The sequence below is a fragment of the Narcine bancroftii genome, chromosome 5, assembly GCF_036971445.1.
Source record: "Narcine bancroftii isolate sNarBan1 chromosome 5, sNarBan1.hap1, whole genome shotgun sequence".
NCBI classification, from domain to species: domain Eukaryota; kingdom Metazoa; phylum Chordata; class Chondrichthyes; order Torpediniformes; family Narcinidae; genus Narcine; species Narcine bancroftii.
This window is the reverse complement of record NC_091473.1, coordinates 182,890,793-182,910,206: the sequence shown is the minus strand read 5'-3', so window position 1 is coordinate 182,910,206 and position 19,414 is coordinate 182,890,793. Positions and strand designations below refer to the sequence as shown.

At 48.5% G+C, this 19,414-nt stretch overlaps 1 protein-coding gene across 1 annotated transcript in view; it reads right to left on the bottom strand.

Moving 5' to 3' along the window:
- Positions 1–442: 442 nt before the first annotated feature.
- LOC138764297 (carcinoembryonic antigen-related cell adhesion molecule 5-like) overlaps positions 443–19,414 on the bottom strand; it is a 68,377-nt gene continuing 49,405 nt past the window's right edge. Inside the window, exons 5-10 of the mRNA XM_069940028.1 lie at positions 18,275–18,553; positions 16,284–16,547; positions 7,793–8,065; positions 5,402–5,665; positions 3,451–3,564; positions 443–734 (exon numbers count right to left, since the gene is read on the bottom strand). Coding sequence (XP_069796129.1) covers positions 3,452–3,564; positions 5,402–5,665; positions 7,793–8,065; positions 16,284–16,547; positions 18,275–18,553 — 1,193 coding nt within the window. The 3' untranslated portion in view covers positions 443–734; position 3,451. The remainder of the gene's footprint in view (positions 735–3,450; positions 3,565–5,401; positions 5,666–7,792; positions 8,066–16,283; positions 16,548–18,274; positions 18,554–19,414) is intronic.

The following is a 19,414-nucleotide window of genomic DNA, read 5'->3' as shown; positions in this document are numbered from 1 at the left end:
GTTTTTCACGTTCGCACTGGGCCACTATGAACCAGTTCTTTGCGTCCTTTCACACACCCCACCAGGCACCCGGCACGCAGGCGTCAGATCGTACCACCCACCCTCCCGGGGACGTTCACCCTGGCACATTAACCGGTAGGTTGGCCGTTAATTACTGGGATAAAATGCCAGTGTCAATAGGGCTCGTGTAACATGACCAGCAACATTAGTGCGTTGAAAAAAATAAAATCCAGGGGACTGTAACCTGATCAAAACATAGCATTGTAGGTAGAGATGGAAAGGCTGTCATTGTTGTTTAATAGCTGATACAGAGATTCTGCTGATGTTACTGTGCCATATAGCTACCCTAAAAACATTATTGCAAAATCCAAAATCTGAAATACTTCTGATCCCATGCCTTTTGGATAACGGGTACTCGGCCCGTGCAAAGAAAAATATAATGTTAATTAAAAAAAACTTTATTACAAAGCCTGATATTACAGCAAACTGCCCCTTTACAGATACCCCTTCTCCGGAAATGACGCGAGGCCAGGTCGATGAAGGTGAGACAGAATCCAGGCTACACCAGCCCTCTTGCATTCGATGATATCAGCAGGATTTTCTCATCAACTTACGGCAGGTACGATTTCAGCAGGAGACAGACGTCCGCGAGAGGGATTTCCAGCATATTGCGTCCGGGTGTACTTTTGCAGAGAGAATGGGCAAGGTCGAGATCCCCTCCCCACCCAGACCACCTGTTGGGTCGAAAGAAAAGGACATTTATTCAAAGGAGTCGACTGAAGAAGCAGTCTTGATTGTCTTGATAATCATACATTATTATGGCAAAGAGAGTGTTGGAATTGTGGACAACGTACCATCAAAAGATTCAACAGTTACGTAGATGGGCGGAAAAATGGCAGATGGAGTTTAATCCACACAATAGTGAGGTCAAATATAAGGGGAATGTTCACACAGAACAACAGGCTCTTCGGCCCACAATTTTGTGCTGACCCATGCAAATCTACCCTGGCAAGGCATTCCAGGCCCCCACCACTCTCAGTCTAAAAAAAAGACTTACCCTGATGTCTCCCCTAAACTTTCCTCCCCTCACCTTGTACAGACGTCCTCTGATGTTTGCTACTGTCACCCAGGGGATAAAAGTGCTGGCCATCCACCCTACCTATGCCCCTCAGAATCTTACACACCTCTATTAAGTCGCCTCTCTATTTTCTTCACTCTTTCCATTAATAGCTTGAGAGTGGTGAAGACTAAGTTCCTCGGAGTCCACTAAACGAGTGACCTATTGTGGACACTCGACATCTCCTCACTAGTGGGGAAGACGCAACAGCGACTGCACTTCCTGAGAAGACTGAAACAGGCCAGGCCACCGGCCACCGTCATGTCAACCTTCTACAGGAGCACCACTGAGAGCGTCCTGGCCGTCTGCATCACAGTGCAGGTACGGTCGCTGCAGAAAAATGGATCGGAGGTCAATCCACTGGACCATGAGAGAGGCAGAGAGGGTCATTGGAGTCTCCCTCCTGCCTCATTGACGTGATCTACTGGGATCTTTGTCTGAAGAGGGCGCGCAAAATCATTGAGGCCACCTTCCACCCTGCACATGGTGTCTTTCAGCTGCTCCCGTCGGGGGAAGAGATGCAGGAGGATCAGAGCCAGTACCTCCAGGCATCTTCTTCCCACAGGCAGTGAGAAGGCTGAATGGCCAAAGAAACCACTCACACTGACCGACCTTCCAAGATGCTCATATTCACAAAACAATATTAATTTATTTGTATCAATGAAATACTTGTCCTGCATATGTATTGTTTGTCTGTAAGTTGATGCGTCTGCGTGTTTCGCACCGAGGACTGGAGAATGCTGTTTCGTCGAGTTGTACTTATGAAATCAGATGACAGTGAACTTGACTTGCTCAAAGTTTATGGACCCCCTTCCCCATGAAGCGGTCAAGTTTAGTGGGTTTCCTTGGCACTTTCTTTGCTTCCTGTATTGGGCGGCTAACATAGCCATTAACGCAATGCTGTTGCAGCACCAGTAATCGAGACCAGGGTTCGAATCCCACGCTATCTGAGGAGTTTGTACATTTTCCTCATGTCTGCGTGGGTTTCCTGTGGGGGCTTCGGTTTCCTCCCACCCGCTAAAATGTACGGGATTGTTGGGTGTAATTGGGCAGCATGGGCTCATGGGCTGGAGAGGCCTGTTACTGTGGTGTGTGTCTAAATCAGTGGTTTTCAAACTTTTTATTTCCACTCACAGACCATCTTAAGTAATCCCTTACTAATCACAGAACACCTACGGCATAGGGATTACTTAAGGTGGTCTGTGAGTGGTGTAGCAGCCCGCTAACTGGGACGCGACCCTGGTGCACAAAATGGCCGACGAATGGGGCGACCGCAGGGGCCCTAGGTGACCACCTGCTTGGTGAGAAACAATGAGCAACGGCAGGAAGGCCGTCCGATCAGAGATTGGCGCTGCTGTGACGTCACTCCTGTTGTCAGCAGCAGGGAGAGAATATAGGCAGAGTTGCGAGTGCAATAATTTAGTCTTCGATTTCTCGTGTGTGTGTCTTCTTTCCACATTTCACAGTAGCGCACATGCTACAGTGGAAAGAAAAGGTTTAAAACCACTGTTTTAATCGTCCTTCATTGACTCGTTATGTGGATGGTTTCAGAACTCCAAGGGAAATGGAGTTTTTTCTCAAGCAAAATATTTCAGTAACAATTAGGTCTGGAGAAATTCAGCAGGTCAAACAGTGCCTTTATATAGCAAAGGTGAAGATACATCACCAACATTTCGGGCCTGAGCCCTTCATCGAGGTGTGGGGGAACATGAAGGATGTCCGAACAAAAGGGGGGAATGGGGGTGCTGAGGGTGGGAGATGATAGGGGAGCGGGGGGTAACACCGCCAGGGGAGGAGGAGTTTAGGCTAGATGGAAAGAGAAAGGAAGTAGGAACTGGAATACTAGTTAAAGGTGGGGGGGAGGGGGAGGGAAGCTGATTAATGGAATGCAGTGAACTCAATGTTCTGACCCTGGGGTTGGAAGGGACCCAGACGAAAAATTAGGTGTTCTTCCAATCTGCGGGTGGTCAGGGTGGGGTAATGTGAAAGGTCACAGACAGATGTGTAAGCGTGACTCAGAATTGAAATGGTTGGCTACGGGGAGGTCGCTTTTGTTGCTGGGATGAAGCGATCTCCCAATCTGCGACCGGTCTCTCCGAAGTAGAGAGGGCCATTGAGGATGCACCAGATGTAGTCTTGAGCAGTGATTCTCAACCTTCCCTTCCCACTCATACCCCGCCTTAAGCAATCCCTTACTAATCACAGAATGCCAATGGGATAGGGATTACTTAAAGTGGGTGGAAAGAAAAAAAGGTTGACACTTCTTACTCCTCAGAACGGCACAGGGATGTTTAACGCGCTCAGCGGTAAAGGGTGGAGAGATTAAGGCATACTTTAGTTTCGGTTTCTGAAGAACGCACAAGCGCTGATGGCGATGATAACTAGGACACCGACCACGGCGGCTGCAATCCATGACTTATTTCCATAGTCCTCAAGATCACTTGTTTCTGGATGAAAACAAAGGGGGAAAAAAACCACGATTAAAGCCCGGGCAAGACAACACGGAGGCAAACGAACTTTGCTTGTGCATTTTGAGGGGGGGGGGGGCGCGAGGAAATTGGTGTTTTTGAGTCTCGTGAGAAGATAGGGTAGTTATGAAGGCTAATGGTTCACTGGCAGGATGTAGAGTTGGGCGGAAAGGTGGCAGATAGAGTTGAATCCAGGTAAGTGTGAGGTGATCCATTTTGGACGGTCAAACCGGAAGGCTAAGGACAGGGTTAATGGTTGGATAGTTAACAGTTGGAGGAACAGAGAGACTCTGGTGGGGGTGGGCAGTGGTGGGGCAAATCCATACATCCCTCAAAGCTACCACAACCCAGGTTGTTAGGATAGTGAAGAAGGCCGATGGGACACTGGGCTTCATTAGTCGGGGGATTGAGTTCAAGAGTCGTGAGGTCATGTGGCAGCTCTGTAAAACTTTGGTGAGACCACACTTGGAACATTGTCTTCAGTTCTGGTCACCTCAGTCCAGGGAGGAATTGGAAGCTGTGGAGAGGGGGAAGAGGAGATTTTAACCAGGGTGTCGCCTGGATTGGAGAATGGGTGTCATGAGGCGAGGAAGGATGAGAGGAGATTTAATCCAGATCTACAAAATTAGGAGAGGACAGTCAGCGCCTTTTCCCCCAGGGCAAGTATAACAAACACTAGAGAACGACTATACAAGGTGAGGGGAGGAAAGTTTAGGGGAGATGCCAGGGGCATGTTTTTTTTTATCTCTACAGAGATTGTGGGGGCCTGAAATCCATTGCCAGGAGGTGGTGGTGGAGGCTGGAACATTGGGAGCATTTAAAAGTCTTGATGGAAGAAAAATAGAAGGAGTGAGGGAGGAAGAATTAGATTGTTGAGTAGGTTTATAAGAGGGTCAGCACAACATGATGGGCTGAATGGGCTGTACTGTGCTGGAATGTTCTATCCTTTTACATTTATTAGTCCTCATGTGTTAACCCTGGGAAATAGATTCTTCCTACAGGCTGTGAGATTGATGAATCGTATCTAAAGGAATATATGTTTATTTAAAATTGTATCTGTATGTACACGTGATTATTATGTGCTGTGCACTGTGTGTGTATATGTGTGCACTGTAGTCCAGATAAACGCTGTTCCATTTGGGTTATATCGCTGTTAAAGATAAAAACTTAATTGGAATTTAGGAGAATTGGGGGGGGGGGGGGGTGCGAAATTTTATTGAAACATTTTGAATGTTGAAAGGCATGGACAGAGTAGATGTAGAAAGATTGTTTCCCATGGTGGGAGAGTCTAGGGCAAGAGGCCACAACTTCAGGATATTCACTTAGAACAGAGATACGGAGGAATTTCTTCAGCTGGAGGGCGGTGAATCTGTGGAATTTGTTGCCACGGCCGGTTGTGGAGGCCGGGTCATTGGGTATATTTAAGGGCGAGATTGACAGGTTCTTGATGAGCCAGGGCATCAAAGGTGATGGGGAGGAGGGGCTGAGTGGGAGAATGGATCCGCTCATGATTGAATTGACCCAATGGGCTGAATGGCCTATCTCTGCTCCGCTGTCTTTGGGTCAGATGACATACAGCACAGTGACAGGTCCTTTTGGCCCACGAGCCCGCGTCGCCCAGTTACACCCAATTAACCTACAAACCCTGCGCGTATTTGAACGGTGGATGGAAACCAGGGGAACCCGACGTGGACACAGGAAGAAAAGACAGAGAGCGCCGGATTCAAAATCCTGGTTCGCTGGTGCTATAATAGCGTTGCGTTAACCGCTGCATAATCCGTGCTGCTTGAACCTTTTTTTAAATCTAGCCATTTACCAAGGAGTGATATTTGTACTGATTTCTGTTTGATGAGTTGGGTTTTGCTGTTAAATGTTTCACATGTATAATTTCCCGTATTATTCTGGCCCAGGTTGAAGATAATTAGCTCTTCCTTGTGATGTGGCAGCAACTTTCCATTGAGATACCACCGAACTTCTGAGGCTGGGAACGACAGCACTTCGCAAGTTAATGTGACATTTGATCCAGTGAGAAATGCTGGGTCTCTTTGACCCGTTGATATCTGGGGATCGTCCGGACCATCTGCAACAGGTCAAGAATATCCAAACGTTAACCAATACGAATGCAAGGGTGATCAGTTGTATAAATAAACGGTCATAAAAGTTGGCAGCTCTGCCACTGGTGCGGACCCAGGAGTGTGGAGAGTGGAGACATGGCACTGTTCCGCGGGGTCCTGATGCCAGCGACAGAGGGGAGGAAGGGCAGGGGGAAGAGAGGAGGGAGGAAAGCCAAGGAGAGGAGGGACGAGGGTCAGGGGGAGGAGGAGAGGATCACAGGTCAACAGATAACAGGTGGATATAGGTGGAGTTTTGAATAAAAGCTGAGGTGATTGCGGAAGGGTGTTGCACTTTGAATGGAGAGTGAAGTTAAGGGAGAAGAGAGCTGGAGGAGAGAAGACAGAGGGAGACTTGAAAAAGGGGTTTAACAGAAACCGGAGACATTGATGTTAATGGCAGCTGGTTAGAGAGTGCCCAGACAGAATATTAGGTGGAGTTCCTTCAATTTGTGGGTAGAAGACCATCAGACAGAGGAGCTGAAATAGTCCATTCAGCCCATCTAGTCTGCCCCGCCATTTAATCATAGATTGACCACTGCCCAGCCCTCTCCTCATAACCTTTGATGCCCTGGCCAATCAAGAACCTGTCAATCTCTGCCTTAAATACACCCAATGACCCGGCCTCCACAATCGCCTGTAGCAACAAATTCCACAGATTCACCGCCCCCGGCTGACGAATTTCCTCCACATCTCTGTTCTAAGTGGACGCCCTTCAATCCTGGTTGTACCCTCTTGCCCTCGACTCTCCCACCATGTGGAACAGCCTTTCTACATCGACTCCAGTAATGCCTTTCGGCATTTAAAATGTTTCAGTTGGACTCCCCATCTCATCCTCCAAACTTCCAACGAGGACAAGCCAAGAGCTGTCAAACTCCTCCTCGTAAGAATACCCTTTCCTTCCCTGAGTCAGCTTTGGTCTGGGTTGTGGAGGGTCATGTGACTTCTCTGCCCCGGAACCCGGCGGGAATGTGAATCGCCGGAGGTCACATGACCTTTCCGGCTGGAACCTGGTTGGAAGTCACCTCACCTGCCGATCAAGGGCAAGCCCTCAGGTCAGCACATGCCTGGTCATTGGGCCCTTTAACTGCCTCATCGATACCTGGGTCGGACTCTCCAGCTAAAGCTCATCACATGTGGATTATCTGTCTCTTTCTCCTCTGGGACTAATCCCCAACCCTGTTCCAGGTTGGGAACTGTGGGCAACGCTGGAGAATCGTTGTTAAGGTGTGCGCAGACAAAGGGTTGCGAGCTGAGTCTAGAAATCACTGACCCAAGTTTAGGGTAGTTCAGAGCTGTGCAAGGTTGGGGGGGGGGGGAGCGGGTTTTGTATCTTGATTATAAAGCTTTCTGTCTCCTAGCAATCGTGAGTGGGTCGTAAAATCTGCAGAGTGTGAGAAAGAGATTGAGAATGAGAGTGACCGAGAGAGTGAGAAAATGAGTGTAAGAGAGAATGAGTGTGTGAGAGAGAGAGTGAGTGTGTGAGATTGAGAGAGTGAGAAAATGAATGAGATTGAGAGTGAGAAAGTGAGTGAGTGACAGTGTGTAAGTATGTGTGAGAGAGAGTGTGTATGTGCGTATGTATGGGTGTGTATGTGAGTGTGTAAGGATCTGTGCTTGAGTGTGTGTGTGCACATTTGTATGGGTATATGTGTGTGGGTGTGTGTTTGTATGGGTGTGTGTATGGGTGTGGGTATGTGTGTGGGTGTGAGGGTGTGTGTGTGTGTGGATATGTAAGGATGTGTGGGTGTGTGTGTGTATGTAAGGGTGTGGGTCTGTGTTTGTGTGTGTGTATGTAAGGATGTGTGTGTGGGTGGATGTGAGTGTGTGAGGGTGTGTTTTATTCCTTTTGCCACTCCCCTGTGCGTGTAATAAAAACACTGTCCAGCCAGCCTCTATCAGCCTCTTTGCTCTTAAGAGTCGATGAATTTGTTTCTTCACACACAACAGCTCAGGCCCCATATGTTAGCGACCCTTCTGCTTCCTGTTGATGCTGCATGACCTGCGGCGTTTCACCAGTGCTTGTGCGTGTTGCGTCCAGTAAGGGCAGTTGGGGGGGGGGGGGGCGGTTGTTGGTGGGGGCAATTGGAACTCACAGAAAACAGCCAGCTGAAACAGTTGGCTCGCTTTTCTGCCGAGGAGGCCCTCCGCCACGCAGCTGTAGTTGCCGGCGTCGATTCGGTCCACTTCGCGGATGGTCAGTGTTTTGTTTCCCTCCGAGAGGACGGCATTTCTGCTGGCCTCCAGCGCCTGATTGTCTTTGTTCCACTGAATGGAGAGGAATTGACCAGATACGTCACAGGTCAGCGTAACATTGCCGTGCTCAATGGGTTCCCGGGAACTGGACGAAATTTTTAGCACAGAAATGCCTTCGGGAGAGAGAAAGAATCAGAGGTTTACTGATAATGATAAAGAGTTTATTGTGATAAACATAAACCTCACCCGCGTATCTGGCACCTATGGGGATCGGTAGATGCCGGATAAGTGAATTTGCTGGTTGCTTGAGATTGTGTGTTCCGTGGATTGGCGAACTACCCTCTAAGTGTGCCAATTTTAAACTTTCGTATTTTTGACCTATTTATTTTCAGTTTTTTTTCTGGCGGTTGCTTGAATTTCAGATAACGGGAATTTTATTGTACATAGAACATTACAGCTCAAAAACAGGCCCTTCAGCCCATGATGTTTCCCGACACGTAAATGCCTACAGAGAAAAATGAAACCCTCCTTCATAACCCTCTATTTTTCTTGCATCCATGTGCCTGTCAAAGAGTCTTTTAAATGCCCCTAATGTTCCAGCCTCTACCACCACACCTGGCAAGGCATTCCAGGCACCCATCACTTCTCTATGTAAAATTTTTTTTTATCCCTAATCCCTTAAACTTTTCTCCCTTCACTTTATCCAGACGTCCTCTGGTGTTTGCTTCTCCCATCCTGGGAAACACACCTGTCCACCCTGTCTGTATCTCTCAGAATCTTGTCGATCTCTATTAAGTCTCCTCTCATCCTTCTACGCTCCAAAGAGAAAAATCTCAGCTCTGCTATCCTTGCCTCATAAGACGTACAATAAAATTGCAGTTATCCGCAACTGGCCAAAAATATCACAGAAATTAAATGGGTAAAAAGCACAGGATTAAAATTTAGAGAGCCTTGCATTCACACAGATTCAAGCAACCGGAAAGCTCGCTTATCCGGCATCTACCAATCCCTGTAGGCTCTTGAACTCAATCCCCCCCCCTAATGAATGAAGACCAGAATACAACATCTTCTTAACTGCCCTATCCATCTTCTTGGCAACCTTGAGAAATCTATGGATTTGGACCCCAAGGTTCCTTTGTTTTTCCACGCATCGTCTTATATCGAGCTAATTTGCTAACCTTTTGTCAGATTGAAGGTATATTTTGTTCTCATGTTGAAGAAGGCAAATACAATGCCGGGATAGAATAAAAGAGCAGGGATGTGATGTTGAAGCTTTATAAGGCCCTGGTGAGACCTCACCTGGAATATTGTGGGCAGTTTTGGGCTCTTCATTTAAGAAAGGTGTACTGACGTTTAAGTGGGTTCAGAGGAGGTTCACAAGGATAATTTTGGGAATTAAAGGAATATATGAGGAACATTTGACAGCTCTTGGCCTGAACTCATTGGAATTTAGGAGAATGGTGGGGGGGGGGGAGGCGGGGAGTGGATCTCATTGAAACATTTTGAATGTTGAAAGGTGTGGACAGAGACAATGTAGGAAGGTTGATTCCCCACAGTGGGAGAGTCCAGGACAAGAGGGCACAACTTCAGGATTGAATTTCTTCAGCCAGGGGTGGTGAATCTGTGGAATTTGTTGCCACGGGCAGTTGTGGAGGCCAGGCCATTGGGTGTATTTAGGGCAGAGATTGACAGGTTCTTGGTTAGCCAGGGTATCAAAGGTTACAGGGAGAAGGCCGGGCAGTGGGGTGGAGTGGGGAAAATGGATCAGCAGGGCCGATCCGATGGGCTGAATGGACTCTTTGTGCTCCTGCCTTGTGGTCTCGTTATGGCCGTTTACATAACTGAACATAACTCTTTAATTGTTGGAAGGTCAAAGACAGAAGATCCTCTTATTTTAGTAATGGCCCAACACAAAAGAACACAGCCCTGTCAGCTGGAAGTCATGAGCTAAATAAATTCAGAACATCCAACTGTGAGCTTTCACTGCAACCCCACATATCTGGCAGTCAACAGTGCATTAGACAATGGCTGTCTGCCCAAGTTAACTTTCAACGAGGAGTTTTGGCAGCCTGCTAGGAATTTATTGCTCAGGTTCAGTAACAACGTACAGATGTTGCACATGAAAGCCCTTGGACTTTGAAGACTTGGGCGTGGCCGTAACAGGGGAACTCCCAAAGCAGAAAGTCGTGCTGGAAACTTCCACAGCCAAAGCTCCTTGGCTCTTCCCCCGCTACTTCGACGACTAGTTCAGTGCTGTCTCATGCGCCCACGTTGAGCTTGTCGACTTTATCCACTTTGCAGCCAACTCTCACCCTGACCTCAAATTCACTATCCATTTTTGCTGCCAACTTGCACCCTCATCTCAAATTCATTTGTCCATACACTATCTTGGAGGACCTTTCCTGGACCCAGCGCACTAAAGGCGTCGTGAAGAAAGCACAGGAGTTGGCAGATGTTCGGTACGACATCGGAAACCCTGGCAAATTTCTAGAGGTGCAGTGGAAAGTGTGATGTCCGGCTGCATCGCGGCCTGGTGCGGGCAGTACAATACCCCCGAGCACAAAGCCCTGATAAAGGTAAAGGACGCAGCCCCAGGACATCACATGCCAAAGCCTCCCCACCATCGAGAACATCGACAGGGAACGCTGTCATTGGAGAGCAACAGCAATTATCCAGGATCCATCCCACCCAGCACTTACTCTGTTCTCACTACTGCCATCAGGAAAGAGGTCTCGGTGCCACAAGACTCGACCCTACCAGGTCCAGGAACAGCTGCTCCCTCCCTCCACCATCAGACCCCTCAATCAGAGATTCATTTAAGGACTCTTATCTTTGCTCTTGATTTTTGTTCTCTCTGCATTGCACAGTCAGTTTGTTTACATTTCTTTATTTGTTTACATGTGTACATCGAGTCAGTTATTTTTTTTTAATTACCAGTAAGTAGTAATTCTGCCTGGCCCCACAGGAAAAGAATCTCAGGGCTGTATGTGATGTCTCATATGTACTCTGACAGTATTTCTGAAACCTGAATCTGGGCAATACTCTCCCTTTACTTGATCTCTCCATATCCATCTTGGGAAACAAACACTTGACAGGCATCTTCTGCAAGTACCCACTCCTCCCACCCCTGATTTCCACAACCACCCCTTCACACTGTCCCCTGTAATTGCTCTCATTTCCTCAGATCTACTCCCAGGACGAGATCTTCCAAGCCAGATCATCAGAAATGTCCACCTTCTTCAAAGAACTTCTCTACCGCCACCAAATTGGCCCTCGCCCGCATATCCTCCATTACCTACACATCTGCCCTGGCCCCCTTCGCCCCCACACACAAGGACAGGATTCCTCGCTTACCACCCTACCAGCCCCCGCATCCAACATCATCCTCCGCCACCTACGACGTGATCCCACCGCTAGGCACATATTCCCCTCTCCGCTTTCCGAGGGGACCACTCCTTCCGTGACTCTCTCGTCCAGTCCTCCCCCCCACCCATCGGCCCCCTTAACACCTACCCCTTTGACTGCAGGAGACGCTCCACCTGCGCCCACACCTCCCCTCCCTCACCACCATTCAGAGCAACACTTGTGAATCTGCAGGGGTCACCTACTGCATCCGTGAGGTCTCTACATCGGAGAGACTGGACACAGACTGCGAAGCCGCTTCTTTAAGGACCACGCATCTGTCTGCCACCATAGCGTGGATCTCCCAGTGGCCACCCTTTTTAATTCCCCCTTCCCATTCTCTGGCCGACATGTCATACACTGCTAAACTTTGAGACCGCCTGCAAATTCGAGGCACGGCATTGCATGTTCCATTTGGCCACTCTCCAACCAATCTCTTGTTAGCCCCTCACATCCACCCGCATAATCACCTTTCCCCACGTCTCCTTTCCTCCAGGTTTCTCTCTCTCTTTCTCTCCCCCTTCCTCTCCCTTTTTGCTCTGTCTCCTTTCAGTTCCAAAAACCACCCCCTACCCCAATCAATTCTAACCTTTCCTCTCTCCTGTCCCCTTATCAAATTCATTTCATATCTGTCGTCTGCTGGTCTGCCCTCCAACCCGTTCCATTCTTCCCTATTTATTCAGTTGCCTGCCTGGTTTTTACTCATAGCTTGAAGAAGAGCTCAGACTCAAACCGTCGGTAAGGCACCTTTACCTCCCAGGGACACTACAAGACCTACTGAATTCCTCCAGCGTTTCTGTATTTTTAACCACCAAAGCTTGCAATTTAGGAGAATGGGGAATCACTTTGAAACATTTTGAACGTTCAAAGGCATGGGCAGAATCGATGTTCAGAGGCTGTTTCTCTATGGTGGGAGAGTCCAGGACAAGAGGGCAGAATTGAAGGGCATCCGCTTAGAACAGGGATGCGAAGGTGGTGAATCTGTGGAATTTGTTGCCATGGCCAGTTGTGGAGGCCAGGTATATTTAAGGTAGAGATTGATTAGCCAGGGCATCAAAGGTTATGAGGAGAAAGGCCAGGCAGTGGGGCTGAGTGGGAAAACGGGTCAGCTCATGATTGAATGGCGGGGCAGACTTGATGGGCTAAATGGCCTGTTTCTTATGGGTTTGACTGTGAACCTATGCTGGGCGTTAACTGCTTGGAAAGCAAATGATCCCAAACTTGGAATGAGGTGTAAAATGTCTTTGTTAGACCCTGATTCATCAAGTCGAAGAACATAGCAACACCCACCCAAGAGGAAAAGTTTGGAGGTCATGCAAACAAATTCAAAACAATGGAAGTCAGGAGAACTGATAAATAAGAGCAAGCCATGCACAACATCCGGCCTGACATGCTGATAAATTATCAAAATCACTTAACCATAAAGGAGGGGAAGTCTTTCCCTGGGAATGGGCAGTGAAATTAATCAGAACTTCAAGGAGGCCATTCCAGCACAGTTTATCTTGGAACACATTTTCTTTCCGGCCCGCAGCACAAAAAGGGGTGGAGAAACTCAGAAGGTCACATGCAGACCCGGGGGAGCATGGAGCAGAGATGCTGCACTGCTCCGTGAGGTCCCACTGCCTGGGCAACAACTCCACATAGGCTTTAAAGGGCCTGTTAAAGGAGCTGGTGGTGGTTTCAATTAAAAATTCAGATTTCAGATTTATTGTCAGAGTACATTCATGATAATATACAACCCTGGGATTCTTTTTTCTGCTGGCCAGGCAGAATTACACAAAAAAACTGTACACAACGTACACATAAACAAATAAATGTGACCAAATGACTGTGCAATACAGAGAGGGAAAAATTCAATAAAGTGGAAGAGTCCTTTAATGAGTCCCTGATTGAGTTTGTCGTTCAGGGGTCTGATGGTGGAGGAGCAGCAGCTGTTCCTGAACCTGGTGGGATGAGTCTTATGGCACCAATACCTCTTTCCTGATGGCAGCAGCGAGAACAGAGCGTGTGCTTGGGTGGGGTGGATCTTTGACAATTGCTGCTGCTCTCCGACGGCAGTGTTCCCATTAGATGTTCTTGATGGTGGGGAGGGTTTTGCTTGCCCGGCCTTTTTCCTGGACTGTGTCTGCTACCTTTTGCAGGGCTTTATGCTCAGGGATTTTGGTGTCCCCATACCTGACTGTTTCCCGCAAGATTTGAAGATTCATACTACACGTGAGAATTTTGTTGATTTTGAAGGTCAGTCCTTTCAGATGATCAGCAATTTTGGCTTTTGTATTTCATAATCTCTGCAATTCCTACGACCACGGGGGTCTGTCCCCAAGATGGCAACACCCACACTGGGCATTGGACCACGAGGGGTTTCAAATTCCAGGAGGAGCAGCGCAGGACACCAGAAACAGGGATAACACCCAAGCCCCCAATGCCATTGAGAAGAAGAAGCAGAGAAGATGACCCTACTTGGATGGTGACACACCGGCTGCAGGACCCACACACAGGCCGTAGTCAGTTATCGAACTTGTGATCGAGAGACCTTCAGAACCAGGATTCGTGAGAGTGCTGAGAGAAAGTCTTTCCGAGGCCCTAGAGCTAAAGGGCTTCCTGATGGTGTCAAGGGTTCAGTTCTGGAGTCGGGAGGCCAAAGGATCGAACAGGAGTCTGTGTGGCTGCAGAGGCCGTGGGAGGTGAATCCACGGACACTTAGTGTCTCTGAAGGGACTCTCTTTCTCTCGTACTGTGACTTTTTACGGCAGGCAGAAGGGAATTTTGTGTTACTGTATATGCCGTTGTATAGAATAACTCACAAAACTTAAAAATTACACCTTAAAATGGGTCGTCCTATACAATGGTTCTAAAATTCTTCCCTTGACGACGATCCCAACACTGCTGCCATCTTCCTGCTGGTTCCGACCCAATCTCATGCATGCCCCGTTAGTTCTTTGCAAAGTCTCAGTGCTCATCTGTGGGGTCCACCCTCCCCCCACCCACCGATCCGACTGCACAGGCTTTAAACGACTTGTAATAGGTGCCGACGGTGGTTCATTTTAAAATGTCTGAGGCAGCACAGTTAGCGAAGCGCTTAGCGCAATATCTTTACGGCGCCAGCCATAGAGACCGGGGATCGAATCCCACGCTGACCCTAAGGAGTTTGTACGCTCTCCCCATGCATGCATGGGTTTTCCCCAGAGGCCCCGATTTCTTCTCACCTAATGCCCTGGCTTCCATAGCTGACTGGGGCAACACGTTCCACAGACTCACCACCCTCTGGCTGAAGATATTTTAAATTTTTCAAAGTGTTAAATTGACGCCCTTTTTTCCTGAAGTTGTGCCCTCTTGTCCTGGACTCCCCGACCATCTTTGCCATATCTACTCTGTCCGGCCTTTCAGCATTCGAAATGCTTTCCAGCGAGTTCAGTCCAAGAGCTGACAATCGTTCCCCATATGCCAACCCTTGCTGGTATCATTCAAGTAAATCTTCTCTGAACCTTCTCCAATGCCAGCACTTCTTTTCCCAAATAAGGCACTCAAACGTACCCAGTCTCCAAGTGAGGTCTCAACAGTTCCCTATGAAGTCTCAACATCTTATCCCTACTCTTGTAAGCTTCTCTAGAACTGAATACCAACATTGCATTCGCCCTCTACCCCACTGACCCAACCTGGAGGTTAAGCTTTAGTGCAGTGGTTCTCAACCTTTCTCTTTCCACTCACATCCCACTTTTAAGTAATCCCTATGCCATCGGTGCCCTGTGATTACTAAGGGATTGTTTAAGGTGGTACAGGTACACAATCCTTTATCCAGACATCTAAACTATCGAAAGCTCCAAAACTCAGCATTTTTTTCTTGGTGCTGGTACAGCGGAGGGAGGGAGAGAGAGAGAGACAGCAATGCAACTAGGTTGGGTGGGGGGGGGGAGACGGCAGTGCGACTCGGGCAGGCAGGTGGGGAAAGAGATGACAGCGTGACATGGGTGGGCGAGGGGGAGAAAGAAGCCAGCGCGACTGGAAGGGGGTGGATACAGCAACACAATTCGGGTGGGCTTAAATCTGGGGCAGCTGGCTTTTGTTCTGAAATCCGGAAAAATCTGAAATTCGGAACACACTGTCCCCCAAGGGTTCCGGATAAAAGATTGTGTACCTGTATGTGGGTGGAAAAAAAAAGTTTGAAAACCACTGTTTTAATCATCCCTAATTGACTCGTTATGGGCACGGTTTCAGAACTCCAAAGGAAATGGGCCAATGACCATTTTTCTCCAGCAAAATATTTCAGAAACAATTGGGTTTAGAGCAGTGATTCTCAACCTTCCCCTCCCACTCACAGACCCTTACAATCACAGAGCACTGATAGCATAGGGATTACTTAAAGTGGGATGTGAGTGGAAAGAAAAAGGTCGAGAACTGGGTTAAGGCATCCTGCACGAGGACTCCCGACTCCCTTTGAACCTTGGAATTTTGAATTTTCTCCCCATCTAAATAATAGTTTGTCCGTCTATTTCTTCTCCCAAAGTGCAAGACCGTAGCCTATCCAATGTTGTAGTTTGTCTGCTGCCTTTTTTCCCCATTTAAATTAATTTTTAAAATTTAGACGTACAGCACGGTAGCAGCTCCTTCTGGCCCACGAGCCCTTGCCGCCCAATTAACCTACAACCCCTGTTAAATCCTGAACGGTGGGAGAAAACCAGTGCCCCCACCACCCAAGCCGGAAGAAACCCCACACGGACACGGGAAGGAGAAAGTATCAACCCCTTACGGAAAGCACAGGCTTCGAGCCCCCGGTCCCAATCACTGGAGCTGCAGCGCTGACCGCCACGCCAGCTGCATGCTCCTAATCTATCCAGGGGGAGAAAGCAGGGGAGAGTGAGAGAATGGATTCGCTCGAGATGATAGGGTGGGGCGGACACGATGGGCTGAATGTCCTGCTATATCTTATGGTAAAACACGCGGTTTCTCTGCCTAGTGAACTCTGACGGATGAAAAATGCAAAGCTCTTACCGTTTGTAGTGATTAGTTTTGCGGACGCCACATACTGTTTGGTACGGTTGTTATAAGCTCGACAGGTGTAATTCCCAAAGTCATTTTCGGTCATGTTGACGATGACCAGCGATTGGCTTTTATGTTCAAGACTTTTGCCATTTAGTAGCCATTGGAATTCTGCAGGTGGAACAGAATCTGCTGTGCAACTGAGTGAGAGATTTGATTGGAGAGCATATATTTCTTTATTGTCTTCAGTGGTAATCTTAACTGCATCTGGTCCATCTAAAGAAACATAATGCATGGTTATATTCAATAAAGCATAAGGTCTTATATTGTCTCGTGAAGTTCAGTTGGATCTAAGCACAATAAACTTCCTGCTTAAAGTTTTCCTTTCCCTTCCTTTTTCTCAATTCCTCCATCGTATCTGCTCCCAGAATGAGATCTTCCATCCCAGATCATCCGAGAGGTCCTCCTTCCTCAAATAGCGTGGCTACCGTCAACTCATCCCTCACCCGCATCTCCTCCATTACCTGCACATCTGCCCTGGCCCCCTCTGCTCCCAGCAGCAACGAGGACAGGATTCCCCTTGTCCTCGCCTACCGCCCCACCAGCCTCTGTGTCCAGCACTTCCTTCTCCACCATTTCCGCCAACTCCGATGTGATCCCACCAACGGACACATCTTCCTCCCCCACCCCCTCTGCCTTCCGCAGGGAATGCTCGCTCTGCAACTCCCTCGCCCGCTCCTCCCTTCCCATCAACCGGCCCCTCGGCACCTACCACTTGTGACCGCGGGAAATGCTGCACTTGCGCCCACCCCCTCCTCCCTCACCGCCATTCGGGCCCCGCCCCCCCCCCCCCCGAAATGGTCTTTCCAAATGAAGCAGCACCTCACTTGTGAATCTGCAGGGGTCCATCTACTGCACTATGGTCTCTACATCGGAGAGACTGGACGCAGCTTTGATGAGCACTTTGGCTCTGTCCACCACAAAAGTGTGGATCTCCCAGCGGCCATCCATTTCAATTCCCCGCCCCATTCCCTCGTTGACATGTCTGGCCCTGATTTTGTGCCCTGCCAGACTGAGATCACCCACAAATTGGAGGAGTAATACCTCATCTTCCGTTTGGGCTCCCTCCATTCGGATGGCATAAACATCGACTTCTCTGGTTTCCGTTAGTCCCTTCCCCTCCCATCTATCTCTTTTGTCTCCTTTTCTCCAGCTCTGTCCCTCTCTCTTCCGTCTGTCTCCTTAATCCAGCTCTTCCCTCACAGAGCTAAAAAGCCGCCATCAATTCTCACCTCTCCTGTTCCCATGGATTTCCAATGAACACCTTTTGCCTGTTGGTCTGCGCTCCTTCCCCTGCCTTTTATTTCCTTCTCCTTAGCCTTTTAATTCAGGTGCCTGCCTGCTTTTTACTCGTACCTTGACGAAGGGCTCAGGCCTGAAACGTCAGTTCTATAGCTTACCTCCTCTGGATGCTGCGAGACCTGCTGAGTCCCCAGCATTTCTGAGTTTTTATTTAAGCTATTACTATTTTGGATTTACTATATTAGAACCATTAGAACATTACAGCACAGAAACAGACTGTTCAGCCCTTCTAGTCTTATCTGAACCATTGTTTCTGCCTCGTCCCACTGACCTGCTCCCAGACAATATCCCTCTATACCCCTCCCATCCATGTACCTGTCCAAATTTTTCTTAAATGTTAAAATTGAGCCCACGTTCACCACTTCAGCTCAGTCCAACGCTCTCTGCATGAAGTAGTACCCCCTGAACCTTTCCCGTTATGCCCCTAACCCACATCCTCTGGTTTGTACCTCGCCTCCCCACAGTGGAAATGGAGCCCCCGGAGAAAGCCCACGCAGACACGGGGAGAACATGCAAACTCCTTGCAAAGAGCGTGGGATTCGAACCGGGGGGGTGAGGGGTGGGGTAGCTGATGCTGCAGTAGCACCGCGGTGACCATTGCCGCCGAGGAAAGTTCAGGAGAATCAATGGATTGTACTTACAGGAAACCTCAACAGCAAAGGGGTCGCTTGTTTCATTGTTGACGATGCCCCACACTTGGCATCTGTAATCCCCGGAATAAGATCTATCGACTGACAATACAGTCAAAGTCATATTGTCTGCTGATTCTTGCATCAGTTCGTTATTCGAGACAACAGCGACAGGCAGAATCCAATTCACACGCACAACGTCACCAGTGACTGCACAGGTCAGTGTCAATGTGTCATTGTGTTCCACAGGATGAAGAACGTTAGTAGTAATTATAGGCTTTGAAACCAGTTCTAGAAGATGAAAAGACTCATTATTATTAATTAAACATACATCAACCCAGTAAGCCTGCAGAAACTATTGTATAATTCGGCCATTCTTGATCTTTTTTTTGGGCTACAACCCCCCTCCCCGCCCCCCTCAGAGAAAGAGATGATCGTGGACTTCAGGAGGACCAGGAGTGACCACCCTCCATCTCACATCAGCAACTCTGCGGTGGAGAGAGTGGAGACACCAAGTTCCTTGGAGTTCACCTTACTAGTGGACATTCGACGTCTCCTCACTTGTCAGGAAGGCGCAACAGCTACTGCACTCCCTAAGGAGACTGAGTCAGACAAGGCCACCAGCCACCATCATGTCAACCTTCAACAGGAGCTCTATCGAGAGCATCCTGGCCGTCTGCATCACAGTGCAGGTATGGTCGCTGCAGAGGAATGGATCGGAGGTCAATCCACAGATCATAAGAGCGGCAGAGAGGATCACTGGAGTCACCCTCCCGCCCTCATCGAGGTGATCTACCGGGATCGTTGTCTGAAGATCATCAAGGGCCCCTTCCATCGTGCCCACGGCATCTTTCAGCTGCTCCCATTGGGGAAGAGATCCAGGAGGTTCAGAGCCAACACCACCAAGCTGAGGAACAGCTTCTTCCCATGGGCAGCAAGAACGCTGAACGACCAAAGGAACTGGTCACACCGACCCTCCGAGACGCTCATAATCACAAAACAAAATACTTATTTCTTAATTTGTACAGATTAAATACTTGTCCTGCATATGTATTGTTTGTCTGTACGTGTGTTTTGTCTGGATGTGCACCAAATGCAAGTAGATGGGACAAGCTCGAGTGACAACCTGGACAGCCAGGTTAATGTGGCCTG